We start from the raw sequence: 21,804 nt of genomic DNA, 5'->3' as shown, positions 1-21,804 counted from the left end.
CCGGAAAGGTGGAGTAAGTGGTCCATGGTCCAAGGTTTTATCATCGTCGCATCATCGCATCATGCATCATCGCTCATCTCTCAATTCTCATCATCATCTTTCATTCAATCCTTCAGAGTGTTCCCACTCATTGACCTCCTGGCGATAGTTTGTCAATCGATTGTCATGTCAGTTCTGTCGTCTCCTGCCCTCATTCGGAGAAAGAGTCATTCCTGATCCCAACCCTGAACCAGGTTCAACCGGCAAGGTCTGATAAAGTTTTGCAGTCGTTTCCATGAATGAAGTCCATTTATCTCTTGGTAACAAAACGGCTTTTGTCAGATCTGGAGATACACCACAAAGAGGGATAGTCCTCAGTGTTTCAAGGGCATTCACGTTCTTGTAAACCTCTCTGATAAGAGTCTCTTGGACTGTATGATCAGTAACTGAATCTGCATCTGCTGTCATAAGATTTGAACCTTCATCTTCTGGTAGAATCTCAGGTTGCTCCATGCTGTCACGAACTACGTCGTGACACCTCGATTATTCCACCAACAATGACCCTCCTTTGACCATCAAAACCCCCATCACGCCTTAACCTCTTTACTCTACACGTAACTCAGGACTTCTGAGACCAAGTACGGCGAAGTTAGACGGAGTTAGGCTAGGTAGGGACAATGGGAGCAGAAGTACGGCGAAGTTAGACGGAGTTAGGCTAGGTAGGGACAATGGGAGCAGAAGTGCGGCGATGTTAGGCGGAGTTAGTCTAAGTAGGGACAATGGGAGCAGAAGTACGGCGAAGTTAGACGGAGTTAGGCTAAGTAGGGACAATGGGAGCAGAAGTGCGGCGATGTTAGGCGGAGTTAGTCGAAGGAGGAAGAGGATGGCCGAGGGCTCGGGGAAGTTGGACGAAGTGCGTTGAAGTACGTCAAAGCGCGAGAGGGTTGGATGAACGTCTAGGAGGAGTAGATAATATTAGCTGAGAAGATCGCTGAAGTTCTTCAGCGATCCTTGATTGTTGTCAGTAGTGAAAGACAGATAGAGATAGCTATAAATCAAGATACATCGCCATCAGTAGAACAAAACCCTAGTTAGAGTAACTACGCCGAAGTACGCCGTAGTTACACCCCTTTCGACGTCTGCGCCCTCCTGGTTGGGTGAGACATCGACTCAGAGCGTGAAGTTAGCCGAGGTTCGTCGACCGTCGGTCTATTAAGAAATAGTTGTTCGACGGCCGTGACACATGCCAGGTGTACTTACTTGCACTTTGTGCATGGTCGCAGAAAGTTCCTGGATTTTGACCCAGAGTTTGGTCCAAAGGCCTCTGGAGCACGTGAACTCTTTCTCCGGATCTATCAACTTGACGGCAGAGGGGGTTGTTTTGACCTCATTAATCGCCTTGAGTTCCTCATAAACAAGTCTGATCAAAGTGTTCCGATCTACCTTCATCAGCTAAAAATTCGATCCGGTCCCCGATTCCTCGGTCGTCTCACCAATCGCCGCAGCATCACTCGGAACTGCCCCAGCATCAGAAATCTCTCGTTGGAATATCACTAACTTACCTTCGGCCTCGATAGAGGTAGGGCCACTCGTCCCTCCACTGATTTGCTCAGCAAAATGACCTGAAAGGGGATTCGTATCGGCATGGTCGGTCGGACTGGTGGAGGTGCCGGACATGACTTCTAAGAGATCTTCAAGAGGTTTCTTGTGATCTGTGGTGGATGAGAGCTACAGTAGGAGGTGAATAAAGTATGAAATGAGATAAATATATGAGTATACTGGTCAAAAATCGGAACGAGAATGAGTAAAAATCACAGTTTTATATGTATGAATTTTGATCAGATAGAAGCGATGATCCTCTGATCTTCTGCCCGACCATCGAATTCGTGATCCGCAGCGATCAACTGCCCGATAAGGATTTTTACGTCATGAGAGTAAGATCGAGAAGATTGTGAAATGGAGTGTTACATGGGAGGAAAGCAGTGTTACATGAGAGGAAAGCAGTGTAAAATGAGACGAAAGCAGTGTTACATGAGAGGAAAGTGAGAACAAAGTTGGAGAATAAATGTTGTTGTTTTTTTGGTATGAAAGGAGCGTGGGAACAAAGTGGAGCGAATTGATATGTTATAAACAAAAGTAAGTGTGAACAAAGTGGAGTGAAATGATATTGTCACTAAGAAGAGAAAGTGTCAACGAAATGGAGTGAGATTATATTCCTTATGGTGGAGAATATGTGAGAAGAAAGTGGAGTGGGGATAGAATGTCATTTGAAATCAACATGAGAACATGGTGAGATGATACCGTATATCAAAGGAAATCGAGAAGAGTGTGGGGTGAAATGGAGTATTATATGTACCAAGGGAAAGAATCGAGAAGGTACTAACAACTTATGATATACCTGTAGGCCTACACCAAATTCGGAAGACAGAACATATCTGGTACCTTGGACGTGATCGAAAGGTTTCATGACTCGTCCTTCTGTCATACTCCCGTTTTTCCGATGTGGGAACCGACCAGATGAGAAGTGAGGAATGGAATGATTGTTTATGCATACACCTACTGTATGCTATCACCCTTCGATGTGTGAACCTTTGTTGGAATTGTCCATATCGTCGTGATGTTATATAGATAGAAGGATATTTGTTGATATTGTCCTTCCCGTCATTCGAAAGATATCTTTTATTCGTCCATCGAGATCTATCGAGAAAATTCAAATCCTTTACTCAACTCCCAAGATCAGATCATCCCGAACCACATCATACCCATCGCAGTCATACCCACCAAACAAGTGCTAACGATATTTGATTCGATTGAAGTCGATCCGGAATTCGATCCCGTACTTGATGGACCCGTACCCTTCCCACTCGTAGACCCTGTCGATCCACCTCCAGTAGTTTCCGTCGCTCCAGCATTAACACCCCCATCTCCATAAGGCCAAGCAAACTCATCAGTTGGAGGATGAACGAAACATGTTAAACCTTCCGCTTTCCCATTGACGAAATCAAGATTATCCCCTGATGTAGTAGATGATCCAGGGATTATGGTGATGTTCTCCGTATTGGACGGATCGAACAAAAGAGCAGTGGGAGGATGAGGAGTTGATGCACCTGTTGTGCAGTTAACACCGTATGATCCGACGAACGAGATATTATTGATGAATGTATTATTTTGTAGTGTAAAGCTTTTCGCAGATGATACGGCCTGATTATCAATTAGGTTCTTCCTCCTACGTAGTCTGATAAATCTTGAAGTCTTCACTCTGATCAAATATGATGAGAATAGAAATAATGTGGAGTTGGAAGAATTTAAACTTACTATACCAAATGAAAAAGCACCTTGTAATACGTTATTCTCAATAACCCCTCCGGTGGAAACGTTATTCCCGAATTGATCATCAAACCATGTTCTAGGTCCTACTGCGATACCTATCTTGATGACGGATGAAGCGTTGTTCGTTCCGAGTGTTGCATTACCGTACCCTGTGGCAAAACCACCATGGATTGAATTATCCGTGACGTGAACGCCGGAATAATTACCAGGTGGTCGCCATGGTAAGACATCGACCATGTTGATACCTCCCAACAAAGTTTTCTGTGGGTGTCAACTTCTCTGGTGGTTTTTTTTTGACTACTCATGCTTCTACTTTCGACTACTCGTGCTTCTACTTCATTTACTCGTGCTTCTACTTCACCTAATCGTGCTTCTACCTCATATACTCGTGCTTCTACTTCTACAACAACGGGGAAGGTGGTGAGAGGATGACGCACAGTTTTAACGCGAATAGTGTTATTCCGGATCGTGGAGAACGGTGCACCGAATACTACTATACCTATACCGTCAGCATCAGTGTTTTCAGATTCGCTCAATTTAAGGATCCGGTGTGCGGATAGATATGGAATGAGTAAAATATTAGTTACTCACCTCCATCAGTCGCATCGGTTATAACGTTGTTCTGTACCAAACTCGATTGACAACTGAGACTTATACCATCTGACCACTATGTATGAGCTTCACCCTTTAGTGTTATTCGCTCCCGGGAAGAGTACATCGAGATCGTCAACGTACCATTTGGAAGAACTCTGAACCACAAGGACCAATATCGTTATTCTGAATAGTGACGTTTGTGCAAGTGAAAGGTCCTTCCGCACTATTCTAGTTAACCCATCATCCCCAGCGGTAAGCTTGTTCGTAGATGAACAAGAACTCACATATGTAAACATGACCATCCTCTAGGAAAATCAGAACTCACTTCATTATTTCACTTCAATGACTCACCTAGGATCAAACGAGTGAACATATTCTACCAATTGTCCATTAGTATCACCTCCAAATTCTATCAACCCCCCTCCTCCTTGATATATAGGATCATCCCCCCTATTCCCATTCACCTAGGATAAGCTCTCATCTGAGGGGGAAAAGGGTATGACTCACTTGAACATTTCGTAATTTACACCCATCCAATCCGTTATTCTGAGCTTGGACAGCTGTGGAAATGTTGAAACCTCCTACTAATAACGTGGCTCTACTAACATCTGTTGGATATCCTTCTGTCGAGATTTCCTACCTCATCAATCAATGTCAAAGGATTGAGGGGACTTGGGGTTACTAACCTGACCGGCAGCGGTGTAATTGAGGATTTGAGTGAGATTGTAAGTTTGATTCGGGCAGAGGGAGAGGATGTAATTGACACCTCCTTTTTGAAACAAAGATTGAAGATCGTCGGTGGAGGTGGTACTGGGTATACATGCTGCGTAGACGGCTGAAGTGACGGAGAGGATATAGAAGAGTTTAGAGAGATACATGTGGGACATGGGACAGGGTGAAGAGAGAGGGTGGGGGGAGTAAGAAAAGACTGCGCGGTTGAATCTCTAACGTTGGAAAGAAAGGGATCTTGGATCTTGGGCGCGTGCTTATTTACCAAAAGATCGGCCAGGTCGGAAATTGGAAAGAGTGCGAGGAAGAAGGGGGAGGAGACGGTACAGGTCAAAGAGGGGTATACACAGGTCAATAGGGATGCCCAGGCTAAGGAATATAGAATTGTCACAATGTATTCATGCAAGTAAAGGTTACCCACTTGCCACTGCCGTCGCGTTCCCGTCAACATGGCTGTGCTTGTCCCAGATCCCAGAGTTACTCCGAAGTGGGGAAAGTGGGGTACAACAACCTTACGTAAACCGTCACCGCCACAATTCAACTTCCACGTCTATCGCCGTGAGCTCATGCAGCGCGTCACTCCATCTCTACCATACTCTACACTCCCTGTAACAGTTACACCCTCCACGAGGTAGACACCTGTTCATCATGGCCTTCAAAAAAGATGAAGAGTCCGGTGGGATGTGTGAGTCTTCCTCTGTTTGCTCAATTGAGATGAGGTTAGGAATGGGGAGAAAGAAGACTGACACCACAGCGTTCTATCACGACAAATCGACCGTCATACAAGAAGCTAGGGTTTTCAACGAGTCACCCATCTCTCCAAGGAAATGTCGAGCTCTCTTGACTCGGATAGTCTATCTCTTATATGTCGGAGAGACGTTCTCAACCCAAGAAGCTACCACTCTGTTCTTTGGCGTTACCAAGTTGTTTCAACATAAAGATGTCAGTCTCATTCCAACTGTCATCTCATCATTCCCCCCGGCCCGGAATGTGACTTGTTGTTGACTCTCAGAGCGCTCTACGACAAATGGTCTATCTAGTCATCAAAGAACTCTCGACCGTAGCAGAAGACGTCATCATGGTCACTTCGAGTATCATGAAAGATATGCAACCCAATTTGGAAGTGGTATATCGTCCAAATGCAATCCGCGCCCTGGCGAGGATCATCGATGTGAGTTCATATCCTACCCTACCAGCTCAACCCTCACACGACTATGATAGGAATACCGCAGGGTGAATTCAGCTGACAAACAGGCGCAATCAGTCCAATCCGTCGAGAGATTTTTCAAATCCGCCCTCGTTGACCGCTCACCTTCCATTTCCTCAGCCTCGATCATCTCATCATACCACCTCTTTCACATCGCCCCTACCATCATCAAGCGATGGGCAAACGAAGCGCAAGAAGCAGTCAATGCGAAAGCTGTTTCATCGTCTTCTTACAGTGCGAGTGCAAGCTATCTATCTGGTGGAGGATCAGGCGGGTACCAAGCCGTCGCTTCGTCGAGCTATATCATGCAATACCACGCATTGGGTCTTCTCTATTTGATCAGAGAGAAAGACAGAATGGCAGTCACCAAATTGATTCAGCAATTTGGACCTGGTGCGAAGGGAGCTAGTGCCGTGGTTCGCAACCCGATGGCCATTTGTATGTTAGCTCGATTCGCCAGAAAAGTCATGGATGAGGACCCCAAGTAAGCTAACATGTCGTTCTTGGGAGGTAGGGCATTCAGCTCACCACACAGTGTACAAAAACAAATGCATGAATTCCTCGAGACACTGTTACGACATAAATCCGATATGGTCAACATCGAAGCTGCTCGAGCCATTTGTGAGATGCGCAATGTTACCAACGCGGAACTCTTCCGTCCTGTTGCAGGTGAGCTGTCCAATCGCTTACCATCCCTTATGAAGCTGACGCATTTAGTTCTTCAGCTGTTCCTATCCTCCCCGAAACCGGTGCTCAAGTTTGCGGCGATCAAGACCCTCAGCAAGCTGGCTATGACACACCCTCAAGCCGTGACAGCGTGCAATTTGGATATGGAGAATCTCATCACCGATTCGAATCGCAGCATTGCGACGTATGCTATTACTACACTTCTCAAGGTCAGCTTCAGCGTCAATTCGGGATGAATCAAGCTGACATGAGCAGACCGGAAACGAGGCATCAGTCGATCGCTTGATGAAGCAGATATCTTCCTTCATGGCAGACATCACGGACGAGTTTAAGATCATCGTTGTGGATGCCATTCGCTCTCTATGTTTGAAGTTTCCTGCCAAACAGGCCGTCATGTTATCCTTCCTTTCCGGCGTGTTGCGTGACGAGGGTGGTTACGACTTCAAACATGCTGTGGTAGAGGCGATCTTTGATATGGTCAAGTATATCAAAGAGTGTCGCGATACTGGTGAGTCAGCATACATTCAAGGCACGCTGTGCAACAGAGTTGACGATTCAGCCCTGGCCCACTTGTGCGAATTCATAGAAGATTGCGAGTTCACCAAACTCTCCGTTCGCATCCTTCACCTCCTCGGCATAGAAGGCCCAAAAACTCGAAACCCCACCAAATTCATTCGATACATATACAATCGGGTTGTCCTGGAGAACGCCGTGGTTCGTGCTGCCGCAGTGTCCAGCTTGGCCAAATTCGGCGTCTGTGTGGACGACAAGGCCGTGATGAAAAGTGTCAACGTTCTCCTTCGACGATGCTTGGACGACGTCGATGATGAAGTCAGAGATCGGGCCGCTATGTATATCAAGGTTTTGGAGGAGAAAGCTCTGGCGGACATTTTTGTCCGTGAAGGTCAGCTCGATCATAGTCCAATTGTCCAACGAGATCTAGCTGACGCATGCAGAGGCCACCTTTTCCCTGGCGGCATTAGAAAGTGAACTGGTTTCATATGTCAAAGATGACTCTCGTCATTCCACAGCCTTTGACATATCTTCCATTCCCAAAGTTTCACGAGAACAAGCCCAAGCGGAAATCATTCAACGACCCTCAGCTCTCGAATCCATCACAGCTTCATCCTCCAAACCATCCGAACCTTCTCCCTTACCAAGCGCCACTTCTGAGACCGCTTCGAGTTACGCAACACAACTCGCCTCCATACCAGAACTCGAAGGTTACGGTCCTGTTCTCAAATCATCCCCTAAACCCATCGAACTCACAGAATCAGAAACGGAATATGTCGTCTCCGTCGTCAAACATATTTTCAAACAACACATCGTGTTTCAATTCAACGTATCGAATACTATTCCTGATACTGTCTTGGAAGGAGTGACGGTACTCATGTCCCCTTCACCTGATAGTGGATTGACGGAAGATTTCATCATTCCAATAGATAGTTTGACCAGTGTCAAAGGAGCTGGAACGGTTTATGTTTCTTTCACTAGAGATGATCCTATGGAATATGCTTCTGGAACGTTTGGATGTACTTTGAGGTTTGTTAGCAAAGAAGTAGATCCGAATACTGGTGAACCGGAAGAAGAAGGATATCAAGATGAATATCAAGTTGAGGATTGTGATTTGGGTGCTGGGGATTATATCAGTCCGAGTTATGTCACTTTTGCTACGGAATGGGAAAAGTTGGTGGATGCACCTGGGGAGACGGAGACGTTTGCTTTGTCGTCGAGCGAGTCGTTGAAGGGTGGGTGGTCTACGTCTTTCTCTTCTCTCTCTCTTTCACTTTCTCCCTCTCTCTACCTTTCTTTCTTTCTTTCTTTCGGTCTGTCTCCATCCCTCCTTCTCATCACTGTCAAGTTTCTCTCCCTGTTGTGGCATCTCTTGACTCTCCTTACACATTATCACATTCGACAACTCTGACAGTCCTCTGATCCTGAGGTGTAAAATTGCATGTCTATGATATCAGACTAACTAATACATAGACGCTTGCAAATCCCTCATCGAAGTCCTCAACATGGAAGCGTTAGGAGGTACAGAAAGCCCCACATCCAATTCCGTCCACACCCTGAATCTATCCGGTTTGATAAGTGGAGGAGGAGGTAAAGTCTTGGCCAGATGTAGGATGACATTCGCCACGGGTCAAGGTGTGACTTTGGAACTTGCAGTGAGGGCGGAGAAGGAACAAGCAGTGAAATTGGTCATGGCCGCTATATGATGCATGCAATGGTGTGTTGTGGTGTGTCTAATGAGTTGTTGAGAGAAGTCTCGTTGGCCCACTTGTTGGGTTCGAGACGATTCAGTGATATGGATGAGAGTGCATGATCTTCTCTCTTCCATGCAGCATGCAGCATGCAGCACTCATTAGATGTCAAGTACGAGTAAATACCGTATTACTCGTGTGGGCATGCAGTACAAAGTACAAAGTAAGTTGGTCAACGGAGGGTGGAGGGTGAAAATCCCATGGTAAGTTAGATCGGGATCACCTCATCATCTCTTCCATCTTCCGGGTCTTCCTTTCCCGTAATCACATTGGACACATTGGACACATTCCACTTTAGACGTAGAAGTTGTTTTTCTGCGTATTCGAAACTTTCCCCCCCTCACATCAATAATTTTGCTCACTTGTTCACTTGTTCTCTATACTCTATACTTTCTATAATCTCCCTACTTTCTATACTCTTTATACTTTCTATACTCTCTATACTTTGTACTGTCTCCATTTTCTCCATTTTCTCGACGTTCTCTACCCGCTGTAGTTCCTAATCTACCTTCCTCATCTCTCAACTAGATCCATCAACCCATAAAGGAAATCATACAACTCATTCGAAATGTTCATCAAACCTATCAACTCAACATGGTTGATATCTCTCGGAAGAGTGAGAGTGAAGTCAAATCTTATGCTTTGTCATTATTCCAGAGGGTTCGTAACTACTTTACATAGAAAAGTACCTTTGTTAGTTTCTCCTAATGAATTTCAATCTCTTTCCAGGGTCAGTGAATCTTCATCTATCCTTCCCTCCCTCCCTCCCAATTATTCTTGTCTCATCCTCGACATTCTTCCCTTCCTCCCTACGATTTATTCTTGTCTCATCCTCGACGATCTTCTCTCAAACCATACTTTATCATAACCCTTCCAGCATGTTCCTCATGGAAGACTTTCTCGACATTCTTTCCACTTTCCTCTTACGTCATACTCTCTCCACCCTTCACTCATAAGACTTATACGTCCTCGATACTCTTCTAATGCTCTCAACACCCGTTCCCTTGTGTTACATCCTCTTAACCCTTCCCTTACGACAAACTCTCTAAACCCTTGCCCGATGTCGTACTGACTCGCAGCCAATCCCACTCGACGTCTCTTGGCACATGCCAAACAGTCCTCGTTCCGCCGATACAGAATACCTATCAGGTCCTAGGGTTCCAAAAGCTAGGAGGTTCGACCTTGATCAAGTGGCAGATTTGAACAAGGAGACCAATCCATTAGGGCTAGGTCATATGATGCCCACTGGTGAGAAGTTTGCAGAGGAGTGTGGTGAGTTCTTTCGGCGTCTCTTCCACTGTCCTCCCTTGTGTCTTTTGATTCTCTTGACATCGGAAGCCTCCATATTCGCGTTCCCTCTTGTACTTCGTATAGTCCAAGAAACATTCTACCATCTCCCGATTCTATGAATTGGCGGTCGGCAGTGGGTGTGATTGCCCGTCAATAAACGATCTATGCCAGTGTATAACTCATATTTGCGAGCTAACCGGTAGGTAAACTAGGTATCGAAAGATCCAGCCATGTAGTCTTGTACGACACAATGGGTATCTTCTCATCACCTCGTGCGGCATACACTTTCAAAGGTCAGTCGGATATCTTTACAGCACTTTACCTGCTTCAAAGATACGAGAACACGTCCTGACATGAAGCCTTCGGTCATGACAAAGTCTCCGTATTGGACGGGGGACTACCAAGATGGATTGCGGAAGGTTACCAAACTGAATCTGGTTCTCCTGCAAAATGGTCAACTACTAACTATTCTTCCAAAGCTGCCAACGCCGGTTGGGTCAGGTGTGAGTTTTCCCCTCTAGTCAATTACCAAGTAGGAGTGTAGGGAGAAGGTTGGCTGATAGAGAGCATACGAAGAGATGGTTCGTAATTCTGAGAAATCGGACGACGAAATCGAGATCGTCCTTGATCATCGTTCGCTTGCTAGGTACGTCGGTTCATCTTACTTTTTAATCGCTATGTTCGCATGCTCCCCTCGTCCAATTTTTCCTGTCCGCCAGTTTCCCTGCTCCTCCAGCAGTCTCCTCCGCTCATATCAGTGATAAAGATCCTTCCCTAACACACAGATACACAGGCGAAGCACCTGAACCTCGTCCAGGTACATTCCCTCTGCTCGACCAAAGTACACACCATTGACTCCCAGGTCTCTCATCAGGACATATCCCAAAATCCCTTCCATTACCATTCACAGAATACCTCATCCCTTCATCCGACTCCAAACCATACACCTCTTACCGTCCTATAGAGGAGCTTCGCCAGATCCTCGTCGACGCTGCGGGAGGCGAAGAGGCATGGACCAAATTGGCTCAAGGTGAAAAGAGTCTGGTGTTCACATGTGGAAGTGGAATGACGGCTGCGATCGGCTGGTTGGCTAATGAACTGGTGAAAGAGGCACGATTGGGAGGAGCGAAAAAGACTGCTTTGTATGATGAGGTGGGTGCATTTGATCGTCTCTCCAGCTCACTTTCCTGGCAACTCCAGTGATCTTTCGTCCCAGCGAAACTCTGTCACTTACACGTTCAAAGACAAACGGAGATGTTCCTTCAAGGAGAGATTTCACGCTGATATGTCAGAGTTGGACGGGATACGCTTTGAGGGAGAAGAGTGTCATTATCAAGGGCTCTGAATGAGCTAAAAGATGATCAATTTTCGTATCTAGAAACTTTTCATCTAGATATATGCATATATATAATCTAGATTGACCCTATGCATCTACAATCTATGGACGGAATCAAAATTTCTTTACATAAAAGTGGTTTTGACGTCTCCTTTGAATTTCTCTCTCTCTCACTCTCTCTGCATTCCATCCTCACTCCTTCTATATCTCTCTCATATCTTCATATACATAATCAGTCACGGATCAGTCCATTCTCTTGAGCTCCAATACTCAAGTCTCGAAAACTTAGGACAAGAGGAAAGACGGAAGACCCTTGACCCTTAGTACAAGGTCAAAGATGTCATTCTTATTCGGAAGTGGTAGTAAGTTCCTTCTCTCCGCCTTCCACTGGTATAACCATCATATCTCATCATTCACATCGTTCCCCAAGATACGTAGCTCATTTCGGATCAATCTCTTTGAATCCGTGTAAGGTAAACAACTTGATATGGTTCAATCGCCTTCATATCCCCACTGTGAAAAGAGGATATGATATGAGATTCTTGCCACCTACTTCTAATTAAAGACCTGTAAGACATAAGGCCCAGAGGGTAAGAAGGGATTGGGCGGGGAGGTGGGGCGTGGGGGGGGGGGATGGATAAGAATGGGTATAATCACTCATAATGTCAAGAAGAAGGAGTTTTAAACCTGGAGAAACGCTTATTCGTTTAGATCGAGATGGTGCAAATATCGATCCTGCAAAGATGGAGATAGCAACAGCAGAGTTGGATATGATTACTGATGTTTTGTGAGTTTTTTTTTGTTTTCCATTCTCCGACCGACCTCAACAACCTTTCATCCTTATTCTCCTTCTCAATTCCATTTCACTTTCTATCCCTCTTCTTTACTCCTTCTGCTTCTTTCATCCCCCTCCCCCCTCCCCTTCCCACACCTCAATCGATCCTTGTTTCTGTAATACTCCGCATTCCCACGTATCCACTCAAGATCTCCCACGCCTCATATCCTTTCATACTCCGTCATCCTCCTCGATTGCCTGATCCAACTTTCACGTATTTTACTTCACAAAGTACCTTTTCTTATAGAACACTGTAAAATATATCTCTCATCTTTCTGATCACATCACACTGACAACCTCAGCAACCGTCTCGTAAACTCTTGTCACGCGAAATGTATCGCTCCAGGAAACTCTACACGTTATGCAGAAGGTGAATTATTAAAAGGTGAAGCTGTTTGTATTGATAGATGTACTGCAAAGTTTTTTGCGGTGAGTCTTCCCAATTGTTTTTCTTATTCATCCCTTTGGATCACTTCATTTTCTTCTTTTCGGTCACATCACACCAATCTTCTTCACATCCTCAAGTTGCGTTTTCGTCATTTGTCTCTGATCGACTTCTCACGTGTCTCTTTGCCTGTGTCACAAGAGAGAGAATGAAAGGATTTTACTTATCTTCAGGTGAACAAACTGGTCAGCGAGAGGATGCAAACTATGGGAGGAACGGCACAAGTAACAGGTTCTTTCGGAAGATGATATACAACAGTAGAAAATACATTTTAGTGATGTAACAAATTTTCAATCAATGCTTTACCCCTTTTTCTTCTTTCTTCTTCATCCCACTATCCGTATGTCTCCCGTATGACTAATCCTTCATCTCAGCATACCAGTTAACCAATTCAACTCGCCCTTCTCTGTTTCTTTCTGTTTTTCCCTGTCTCTATCGAAAGAAAGTGGTCCACCCCACCAGATCACATTTTCTCCTCGCTATCAGGATCTTGTTCACTTTGACTGGAAACAATCTCTTCCTCCGTCATCTCCTCATCTTCAGAAACATCGCTACCCGATTCAGGGGAAAACCAACAAGGAAGACATTCCAAGGGAGGAATGTTGATGGTATCTGGATCAAACATCTGTATCTCAGCTCGCGATCCCTGTCTAGCTGATTGACAAATAAGATGAAAATGGGACTCACTTCGATATATTGTTCATCGGATAGACGATGTTTGGAAGGACCCGAGTGAGCTCTGTACTATCATGTCAGATTGTCTTGTCATCTTCAAACGGCTTTAGCGTGTGATGTATGAGGGGCGTCAACTCTGAGATGGTCGTCCGCTTAACATGACAGCGACAATGAGGGATGATTGACATGGAGAAATTCAAGACATGATAATGTTGGTACACTGGAAAGAGAGAGGAAGAAACATGAAGCAGGAGACCAGTTTGAAGGGATTGAAACGGTATGAGATAATTCACCTCTACTAAAATAGAAGCAAAGTTCCATCCCTGCATCATCCTTAAAGCTCCCACTACGCATCCGGTATGATGTATACCTAATCTATCCGTCAGTCTTATTATCCCATTCAATTATCATTCATGAATTTTTCATCATATGACTGCCTCTCCGATCCAGAGATCCAGAGTTTTTTCAGATAGGAACGTTTTCCACCGAGAATAGTAAATGAGGTAGGGAATCATGTGGAGGTTGTGTACGCCGTTTCGAGAATAAAGAGATGGGAGAGATAGTATCTCATGAATAGATAACAATGGGTGATAACACCGGAGATCAAAAGGGAAAAGAGGATCAGGAAGAAGAGAAAGAGAAGAGAGAAGAGAGAAGAAAAAAACTAACGGATCAATAAGTAAAATAGGATGATACCTCATATCCAAAATCATCTCTAAAGCAGATTTGACAATTTCATCTCGGATAGGTTTCCAATCTGATAATGGACGCCATAAAGTGGTTCCTATATGCATCTAAGGATTAACATTTCTTTTTTCCCACCATATCGATGGGTTTTTTTTTCTTCCACATAGCTTCTTGTTCAATCCATCCTTTCTTAAAACCGGTATACCATGTTTTTGGCCATCCTTCTTCAAAATCGATATACCACTTGTTTTCTCCATTCAAGTATAGACAGAAGCTTGATATGGGAGGGGAGTCATATGAATCAGATTGGGGGCAGAGGGGGGGGGGGGAAGGGTGTAACATACAAATTGAATTCCCTTTTCTCTTGCGAAAGTTAAAAGAGGTTTTATAGGATGTTCAGGTGTTAAAGATATTATCGTTTTTAATCCTAATGTTGAGAGATAAGGTATCTACAAAGTCAATCTACTTATCTTAACAATTTTCAATTTTCTACTTTCCCTCCTTTCTTCATCTTTACTAATCGGTCCCCACTGTCTCATCATTGATGTTTTTTTTCATTCGGATCTCAAACACAAAGCTAAATTCCTTCTCACTCCTCCCGTTTCATCGCAAGGACCTACGTTACTTTTCTCCCAGACACGTTGGGAAGATGTAGTGGGTTACATAGAGGAAAGATAAGGTTAGAAGAATGATGAGGTGACCAGTACTCACCTGTGAAGCGGTAGGAGAAGCACATCGGTATAACCCCACTTCCACCACTGAGAACCTTATCGGAAGGACGATGAGCTGCGATGGAGCAGGAGGGGGTGGGGGCATGACGATGAAAGCGGGTCTATCCCTTTGAAGTGCTGACTATTGAGGTAGATATCGACATCGAGCTTGAGTTCAACGTGTCACAGGTATGAAAATGAGTGGAGTACAATTGTTGCTTACTGCATATTCATCCCAGTACTTAAGTAACTTAATGGTGCATGAGTTAACCCCGGCCAGATTAGCAAAAAGTATCAACCACGTGGCTTGTGGCACATCCACTGCATGTGGCGATATCCTTCTAAGGGACTGCATAGCGTTGGTACATATCATTCTCCGCACATTATCAGTATTTCTACTAACACCCCAGAGGTCGTAGATGATCATCTAAGTCCCGGTATCATCAGTGAATCCCCTTAGACTGAAGTATTAAGTGGATTATCAAGATCACTTCACTTTGTACCTAGACTCTTACCCAAACCTCATCTCGAACTCGACGCACGGAAACGGGCCTGGATGGAATCTTCATTCATAATCCACAGTATCCACAACTTCCCAGACTCAATTCCTGACATTCAAAAATCATACAAATGTCTCCTCCCTGCTCTCAATAGTGACTATTTCCGCATCCAAGTAATTTATAGTCATTGTTCGTATATCTTCAAAACCTGTCAACCTATATCTCCTCACTATTCCTACCCCTCCTGATCTGCGGAAAACACTACTGATCCTGTTATACAAAGTAGGTACCACATATCTGAACCTTATGTATGTTGTGGGACCGTCTGTCCTACCAAAAGGATAAATCATATCTTCACCTCTACTCTCCTCGGATCTTATATGATCATCAATCTCCGAACGCCTCTCTGACAGTTCTACATAGACCCGATGACCTGTGAGGAGGTTGGAGTATATGGTTTCCATGAGATCTCTGCTTTGGCTCATAGTGTCAAGGGTAGTTTTGTCTCTATCAGTAGGAGCGGGGGACCAGACCATAAATGATTCAGAGGTGGACTGGTAGGGGATGCTTAGAAAATTAATTGACATGTTGTGTGATTTGATGAGAAATTATGAGCTTGATGATGTAAGCCAATGAAAATGAGTGAGATGAGTGTAGAAAGAAGAGATGAGTGAAGAAGAGGAGATATGTATTGATTGACAAGAGGATGATGAGGCTTCTATATAACAGGAGAAAAGGAGTACTAGACGTTTCAAGAGATGAATCGGAGTTGTGACGTTCGCTTGTGAGACGAAGAAAGTTCGATTCCTTTGTTTGAAATCCACCTGTGAATGGCCAGACCCATAGTGGACTAAATCAAACGGAGAGACTATCCGAAACGTCTAAGAAGTGTATCATCTTCCGAGTTGGCCGTTCTCTGCCATGTTCAAAACTTCCACTACCTCTGTACTGGCTTATTCATGAGTAAAGTAGAATATGTCACCTGAGTTTTTTAGAGGCTGTCATGCATCTTCACTTCTACATTCTTTCATTCAACCTATCTCTTGTCTGACCTTTTCAGGCCTACTTCATCGTTTTAAACTTCCCTTTCACCTTCTTGGAAAGTCAGACCCTCATCCACACAAGTAGTTACCACTCTAGAAGTCCTTTTCTCAGTCAACAAATACCTTCTCACTCCGTCCCCATAATTCTCTCCTTCGAGGGGTTTCTCCCGAGTGATTCGAACGTGTGTAACTGTTCCATCACGTCTAGGAAAGGTATATAGAAAATCATCAGGTAAGTTACGATCTAAGGCGACTTCAGACAAGTCAACATAAACCGGAACATTGGAGGTGAGAAAACTACGTATCCTCGCCCCCGGATATTTTGTGTTTCGTAGAATGTGGATATCGGCTTTATCTTGTTCGGAAACAAATTGACTGGGTCGAGTAGTTGATGCGGATGTTGAGGGGTTTTGATAAGTTGACATTGTGATTCTGCTAAGTGATTGTAGAAATGTTCTATATGCTTGTTATTGTGAGATGACAATATGAATTGAGTCGGATGGTCAAGAGTTTTCGTATTGGGGGAAAGCTGCACGTCTTATGTAAATTGACCAGGAGGATTAGGGGGAGTGTTGAAACGGTCACACTCCGCTTCGCAGTCCGTCGTAGTACTCTACGCCTCGTTTAATATGAGGATAACTAAGCGAACTCATCAATTGACGAAAGGACAATGGAACCCATCACGAGACATTTTCTGCAACGTACATATGAAAGCTACATATATCTCTCTTGATTGTAGAGTATGTTTCACACGATCAAAGTCGCCCTCATTCATTTCACATTGACATCTTCAACATCCAATCACATATACTAGTCAGGTCTACCCTACCAACCATCTCATATTGTATGATCCTCTACAATATCAGCTCACTCCTCTCCATTCCTTGTAAGCCTGGACCAATCAAAGGTCTTGAAAGTCAGATGATACCTTGTCTTCTCAATTCCAAATTCATCCACAATCTTCCCTACAACCTCATCGTCCAACCCAGGTCTAGTCCTGACGTAAATACAATCCTGTTGAGAACGATGATGCATTGTAAAAGTCGAATATTCATTTGAAGTTTGTGGTTCAAGTACATGGGTACGATTGGAGGATAATTCAATACACAAGGGTTTGCCATCTTGAATGGAATGAATTATTACGCTATCAATTTCTGGAAATGTCAGAATGGCTGAGAGAATCTCTTCATCTCTATCCGCTGGATGAGGAGAATAAGAAGCGTAAAGTATCAAAGAAAGGAATCTGCCTCGTTTAGTTCTTGTTATTGAAGTTTCTTGTTGGGTAGGTATACTCAAATTGTTTGTCCGAGTATCTATGTTTGAAATGCCTTCATTATTCATATCTTGTTCAGTTTGACTGTCTACAGTGGAGTCTTGTTTTGTGCTCATGGTTTGATGATAAGTCATGGATGTGATTGTTCAATCAGTGATACTTTGTCAAGTGTTAGATATTGATGAGAATGTTATGATGTGTATAAGAAGTGTTTACCTCTCTAAGTCAAGTGCACTTATAAGTAAGACGAAGGACTGAAACTAATGCACTTTACCGAAGTTGAGAAGTTGAGAATCGATACAATCGTCAATTATTCCTTCCGCTCGCTTAGCCTATCAACACGTGTGAATGTCAGAAATTAGTAGGTGATTTAAGCGAACTTGTCAGTCAAACATCAAGATGTATAAAGGACTATTAGTTCTATCCCTCCCTTCAGAAGTACCGATCCAATGCCGTTAGCTCACAGGTAGATGTATCATCTTCAATTACCACCTCTTCCCCACCAGACTCAGAACCTCCTGAAGTGTTCTGCATTACAGATCCGAAAAAGAGGCCCTGACCGGTGATCTTATATCTTCTTGTCCTCTTCGACGGTACTGCCCAATCAAAAAGACTCTTGGTCTTCTCCCCAATTGTCCTTTCCAAAGTTATACGAACGTGAGTCACAGTTCCATCCGAATCCGGGGCAACGAATAAGTTTTGGTCATCTTCCCTTCCTGTAGATATGTTCGGGAAGGGTGATTCCGAGAGTTCGACATAAACCGAACGTTCCGTGGCAAAATATGAACGTGTCATCTCATTGGGTACAGCACTTGTGAGGATTGATCTCAAAATTTCATGGTCTTGAGCAGAAGGAGTGGGTTTGACAATGACAGGAGTAGAGAAGATGGTGGAATCGTAAGGAACTTCAATACTCATACTGTTGCGGCTTGACAGTTGAGTATGGCGGATTTAAATGAGTGATTGGGTGTAATTGCTTCAGCTAGTCCCTCGTGTGTGATGTTTATATCAAAAGGCGCTGTTATGGCCCTTCAGCTGGATCGATAGATTTGGGGAAGTTGTTAGAAGTCAGGGTGAGGGTCATTCTTCCTGTGGACCTGAATATATATGGTAACATGTTCGCTTATCTCATTCGGACAACTTCCATTCGTGTCTGAGAATCTCGCTAGCCAAACGTATCACAAAGGAAGATCGGAGACGATCATCACCCTCGTTGTTGTTACGTGTCAGAAACACCCCCAGGTCTTTCAGTCACGACCACGCTTGTAGCGAGATCAACTCCGCTTAGAGGTGTTGTCATTCGGCCTTTGAGGACGATTTGTAATCCAGGCCTCGCGGACCCTGTATGACAATCTCGTCTTGAGACCGAGGTTGGACATCTTGAGTTGATCGAGGAGGAATATAAGAGTGATAGAAATGTTCATCATCATCGCATGTCCCTTTGCATTCTATGTGTACTTCACTCAAGTCCTCAGTCTTACATCAGTGATCAGTGAGTCAAGTCAGCAGAGGATGATGTGACCATGGGATACCATCTTTTGATGGTGCAGCAGGGAGATGAGTACTCATCGTCCATGAGTTCCATTGGGTGTGAAGTTACTCAATCATCTTTCATATGTACACATTCCACGTTATCAAAGTGAGTTAAAATTGTAGTAGATCTCAATTGTGCTTCAAACTACGTACATACGTATCTTCATCACTTGCTTGACGTGTCTCATCTTCATCCTCTGTGGGTTGGGAAAGAACAAAAGTCAACTGGTACCTCTTCCTCTCAACTCCATCCTCATATACTACCTTCCCTAACTCTTCATCCCCAATGTCAGATCTGAGTATTGTATAGAAATCATCTTCATTCTCATCTTCTCCCAAAAGTGCAAAGCTTACAAGGTCATCGGAGTTGAATGGGAGAGACTGCTTAGATACTTCAACGTACAAAACTCCTTTAGTTCTTATACAGTGGTAGATGGAATTTCGATTGGAGAGTTCGGTGAGGTGGTGAGCCAACACCTTTTGTTCCTCAAAGGTTGGAGAGGGATCACAAATAATGGATATGACTGTGTAATATGAGTCAGCTTGTTTTGTCCTTGCAGTCGAAGTCGATTGTTCGGTACGAGTGTATGAATCGTTTCTTTGGTTGTTCATTGTTTTGTGATGAGCACAAGTACTACTGTATATATTATCACTGCTTTATGTATGTTAGAGGTGACTGGGAGATTTGTGGACATGTAAGAGGTGTGATGTACCTCTTTATATATCCAAATCAAAAGGAAGATATGGTGTTGAATTACCAAGGTCGATGAAACCCTAACATCGTCATTTCATTCATTCCGCTCGCTTACACTATCAACATGAATGATGTCAGATAATCTCAGCAAGTACTCCAAGTGAGCTAATCAATACGTCAACATCAACAAAGGATCATTGTTATGACTCCCCTTCCCCTTGTCACCTACGTGATTCGGTCTGATCATCCGTTTGGTTAGTCACTGTCTCCTCCTCCTCACCAAACTCGCCATCTTCAAATCCGCTGGACGTGGGGACTACAATTCCATAATCTTCAACACAAATCTTATACACTCTCGTTCCCCTTGGCGCTGAAGACCCAAACAAGCTCCTAGCTCGATCCCGCATGGTTTTCTTCAAGGTCAGGCGAGCGTTAGTTGTGAGTCCATCTTCCCGCGGGATTGTGAACAGACTTTGAGTGTTTTGCCTTTGCGCAGGGACTGGGTCGAATGGGGTTTCGGATACTTCAACAAGCACTGAGTGTCCGCTCTCAATGTAGGGACGCATCAAGCTCTTGAATTCCGGATTGGCCATGAGCGATTTCAAAGTGATGTTATCGTCCTCAGTGGGAGTAGGTATGGAGGATAAAATAGGGACGATGCTGATGTCAAAGATGCTGAGGCCCAACAAGTCGATGATGCTCGTGTTGTCGTTGTCGGTGTTCATATTGTCGTAATTGACTGTAAAGGACAGACAGGAAATAGCTGTTGATTTGATGGAGTTGTCTTAGCTTGTGGATAGTGCTGCTTATCGTAGGAGGCTCCACTTGATTGAATAGGGCAATGAATTGGATAAGTCGTTAGAAATCGATTGGGGGGCAATACTTCTCGGCGTCTTGTTATATATAACGAAATGGTCATTCATCCGATTCCGAGATCCTTTCATTCGTGGCTGAGATCTTCGCTTACCACATGTATCACAAGACCAAAAACACGTTTCGACATTGTATTCAGACAAAGGAGAGTGAAGAAATCAATAACGCCATCATCACTACATGTCAGTGACACACCACTGTCCCCGTGTCTCCTCTAGTATCATCTCGACAAGAATCATTATCGCGAATCAAGTCCACAATCTCAGTTGCTCCATTCACGTGAATCGCTACACGAGTTTCAGATTTCCCGTCACCCTCCATGAACGATTCAGAGACTGATTCGGGTGTATCCCATGTCAACCTATAACTCCTCATTCCTTCCTGCTCTGATCGACTGAAAAATTCCCACACTGTATCACGAAGACTCTTCTCACATGTGACGCGTAGATAAGTAAGTGACAGTACGAGGGCTTCACGATATCTTATAGATGGTCGATTCTGCCCGGCGTTCAGACTTTCCGTGGAGGAATGGTTTTTCTGACAAGTCGACGTAGAAGGAGCGTTTCTCTCTGGCAGCGAGACACATCTCCGATCGAGATTCGTTAGAGGTGAATAGAGAGTGTACACACTTCTTGTCGTGATCAGATGGGATGGATGACCACGTCAGTAGACTCTGGATTGGGGCATGGATGAGGAAGTTTGTGTTTGAGGGGCCGGTGGTGGCCATATTTGTTGGCTTTGGCACAAAGCGATGATCCGCTCGTCAAGAAGTGACGGTGTGTCAGTCGTAAAGCCTTCTCTTCTTCTCTTTGGGTTGTTTGAGATGATTATGATCGTCCACTGACGTCGTCCAAGGTCGAATGGAGAGGTTGTAGGCTAGGGGATGGGGAGACTGTCCGACCTCGACTGATGCCGGCTGCTTAAGTAGACTACGCTGCTCGCTTGCGACACTCGTGAAACTTGTTTGAGATTGTCGGTATTGATAAGAACGTGTGTATTCCTCTGTCATTGCTCTAGACGATGTGACAAGGGAACATGTATGTATGTATAGATGAAGATGTTTCGCAAAGACGAGAGGCGAAACAAACATCTGGACATTGAAAAACATCGAAATTTTGAC

General features: G+C 44.3%; 10 protein-coding genes across 10 annotated transcripts; 3 read left to right on the top strand and 7 right to left on the bottom strand.

Annotated features, from left to right (window-relative positions):
- Positions 1–168: 168 nt before the first annotated feature.
- On the bottom strand, positions 169–1,656 carry TREMEDRAFT_59632 (uncharacterized protein; the record flags this gene model as incomplete). Its single annotated transcript, XM_007001697.1, has 3 exons — positions 169–486; positions 1,240–1,418; positions 1,542–1,656. The coding sequence occupies 3 exons, from the start codon at positions 1,654–1,656 to the stop codon at positions 169–171; spliced, it is 612 nt and encodes a 203-aa protein (XP_007001759.1).
- Positions 1,657–2,790: 1,134 nt separating this feature from the next.
- Positions 2,791–4,763, bottom strand: TREMEDRAFT_14833 (uncharacterized protein; the record flags this gene model as incomplete). Its single annotated transcript, XM_007000351.1, has 9 exons — positions 2,791–3,180; positions 3,295–3,570; positions 3,747–3,808; positions 3,901–3,976; positions 4,045–4,126; positions 4,188–4,208; positions 4,255–4,367; positions 4,411–4,539; positions 4,590–4,763. Coding segments are annotated over 9 exons (1,323 nt in total), but the record flags the coding sequence as incomplete, so codon positions are not given.
- Positions 4,764–5,280: 517 nt separating this feature from the next.
- Positions 5,281–8,769, top strand: TREMEDRAFT_70972 (uncharacterized protein; the record flags this gene model as incomplete). The annotated part of the gene is made up of 10 exons (XM_007002018.1): positions 5,281–5,317; positions 5,387–5,574; positions 5,645–5,803; positions 5,887–6,323; positions 6,375–6,508; positions 6,557–6,735; positions 6,782–7,034; positions 7,086–7,430; positions 7,483–8,274; positions 8,513–8,769. The coding sequence occupies 10 exons, from the start codon at positions 5,281–5,283 to the stop codon at positions 8,743–8,745; spliced, it is 2,757 nt and encodes a 918-aa protein (XP_007002080.1). The 3' UTR covers positions 8,746–8,769.
- A 658-nt stretch (positions 8,770–9,427) lies between these two features.
- Positions 9,428–11,429, top strand: TREMEDRAFT_67373 (uncharacterized protein; the record flags this gene model as incomplete). The annotated part of the gene is made up of 8 exons (XM_007001890.1): positions 9,428–9,520; positions 9,870–10,062; positions 10,284–10,373; positions 10,440–10,583; positions 10,648–10,726; positions 10,866–10,897; positions 10,943–11,232; positions 11,373–11,429. 8 exons carry the CDS (start codon positions 9,428–9,430, stop codon positions 11,427–11,429), a joined length of 978 nt encoding a protein of 325 aa, XP_007001952.1.
- Positions 11,430–11,753: 324 nt separating this feature from the next.
- TREMEDRAFT_67372 (uncharacterized protein) lies at positions 11,754–12,944 on the top strand (the record flags this gene model as incomplete). The annotated part of the gene is made up of 4 exons (XM_007001889.1): positions 11,754–11,778; positions 12,128–12,203; positions 12,554–12,680; positions 12,870–12,944. The coding sequence occupies 4 exons, from the start codon at positions 11,754–11,756 to the stop codon at positions 12,942–12,944; spliced, it is 303 nt and encodes a 100-aa protein (XP_007001951.1).
- Positions 12,945–13,159: 215 nt separating this feature from the next.
- Positions 13,160–14,874, bottom strand: TREMEDRAFT_24323 (uncharacterized protein; the record flags this gene model as incomplete). The annotated part of the gene is made up of 6 exons (XM_007000423.1): positions 13,160–13,321; positions 13,384–13,440; positions 13,665–13,746; positions 14,041–14,165; positions 14,403–14,507; positions 14,770–14,874. The coding sequence occupies 6 exons, from the start codon at positions 14,872–14,874 to the stop codon at positions 13,160–13,162; spliced, it is 636 nt and encodes a 211-aa protein (XP_007000485.1).
- Positions 14,875–15,390: 516 nt separating this feature from the next.
- Positions 15,391–15,855, bottom strand: TREMEDRAFT_59626 (uncharacterized protein; the record flags this gene model as incomplete). Its single annotated transcript, XM_007001696.1, has 1 exon — positions 15,391–15,855. The coding sequence occupies one exon, from the start codon at positions 15,853–15,855 to the stop codon at positions 15,391–15,393; it is 465 nt and encodes a 154-aa protein (XP_007001758.1).
- Positions 15,856–16,343: 488 nt separating this feature from the next.
- Positions 16,344–16,736, bottom strand: TREMEDRAFT_59625 (uncharacterized protein; the record flags this gene model as incomplete). Its single annotated transcript, XM_007001695.1, has 1 exon — positions 16,344–16,736. The coding sequence occupies one exon, from the start codon at positions 16,734–16,736 to the stop codon at positions 16,344–16,346; it is 393 nt and encodes a 130-aa protein (XP_007001757.1).
- A 351-nt stretch (positions 16,737–17,087) lies between these two features.
- TREMEDRAFT_59624 (uncharacterized protein) lies at positions 17,088–18,502 on the bottom strand (the record flags this gene model as incomplete). The annotated part of the gene is made up of 3 exons (XM_007001694.1): positions 17,088–17,165; positions 17,269–17,672; positions 18,049–18,502. 3 exons carry the CDS (start codon positions 18,500–18,502, stop codon positions 17,088–17,090), a joined length of 936 nt encoding a protein of 311 aa, XP_007001756.1.
- Positions 18,503–19,945: 1,443 nt separating this feature from the next.
- TREMEDRAFT_59623 (uncharacterized protein) lies at positions 19,946–20,536 on the bottom strand (the record flags this gene model as incomplete). The annotated part of the gene is made up of 2 exons (XM_007001693.1): positions 19,946–19,965; positions 20,041–20,536. 2 exons carry the CDS (start codon positions 20,534–20,536, stop codon positions 19,946–19,948), a joined length of 516 nt encoding a protein of 171 aa, XP_007001755.1.
- Between the last annotated feature and the right edge of the window lie 1,268 nt (positions 20,537–21,804).

The sequence above is a fragment of the Tremella mesenterica genome, assembly GCF_000271645.1.
Source record: "Tremella mesenterica DSM 1558 unplaced genomic scaffold TREMEscaffold_1, whole genome shotgun sequence".
Classification (NCBI taxonomy): Eukaryota; Fungi; Basidiomycota; class Tremellomycetes; order Tremellales; family Tremellaceae; genus Tremella; species Tremella mesenterica.
The sequence above is the reverse complement of the archived record's forward strand: the minus strand, read 5'-3'. Positions and strand labels throughout refer to the sequence as shown.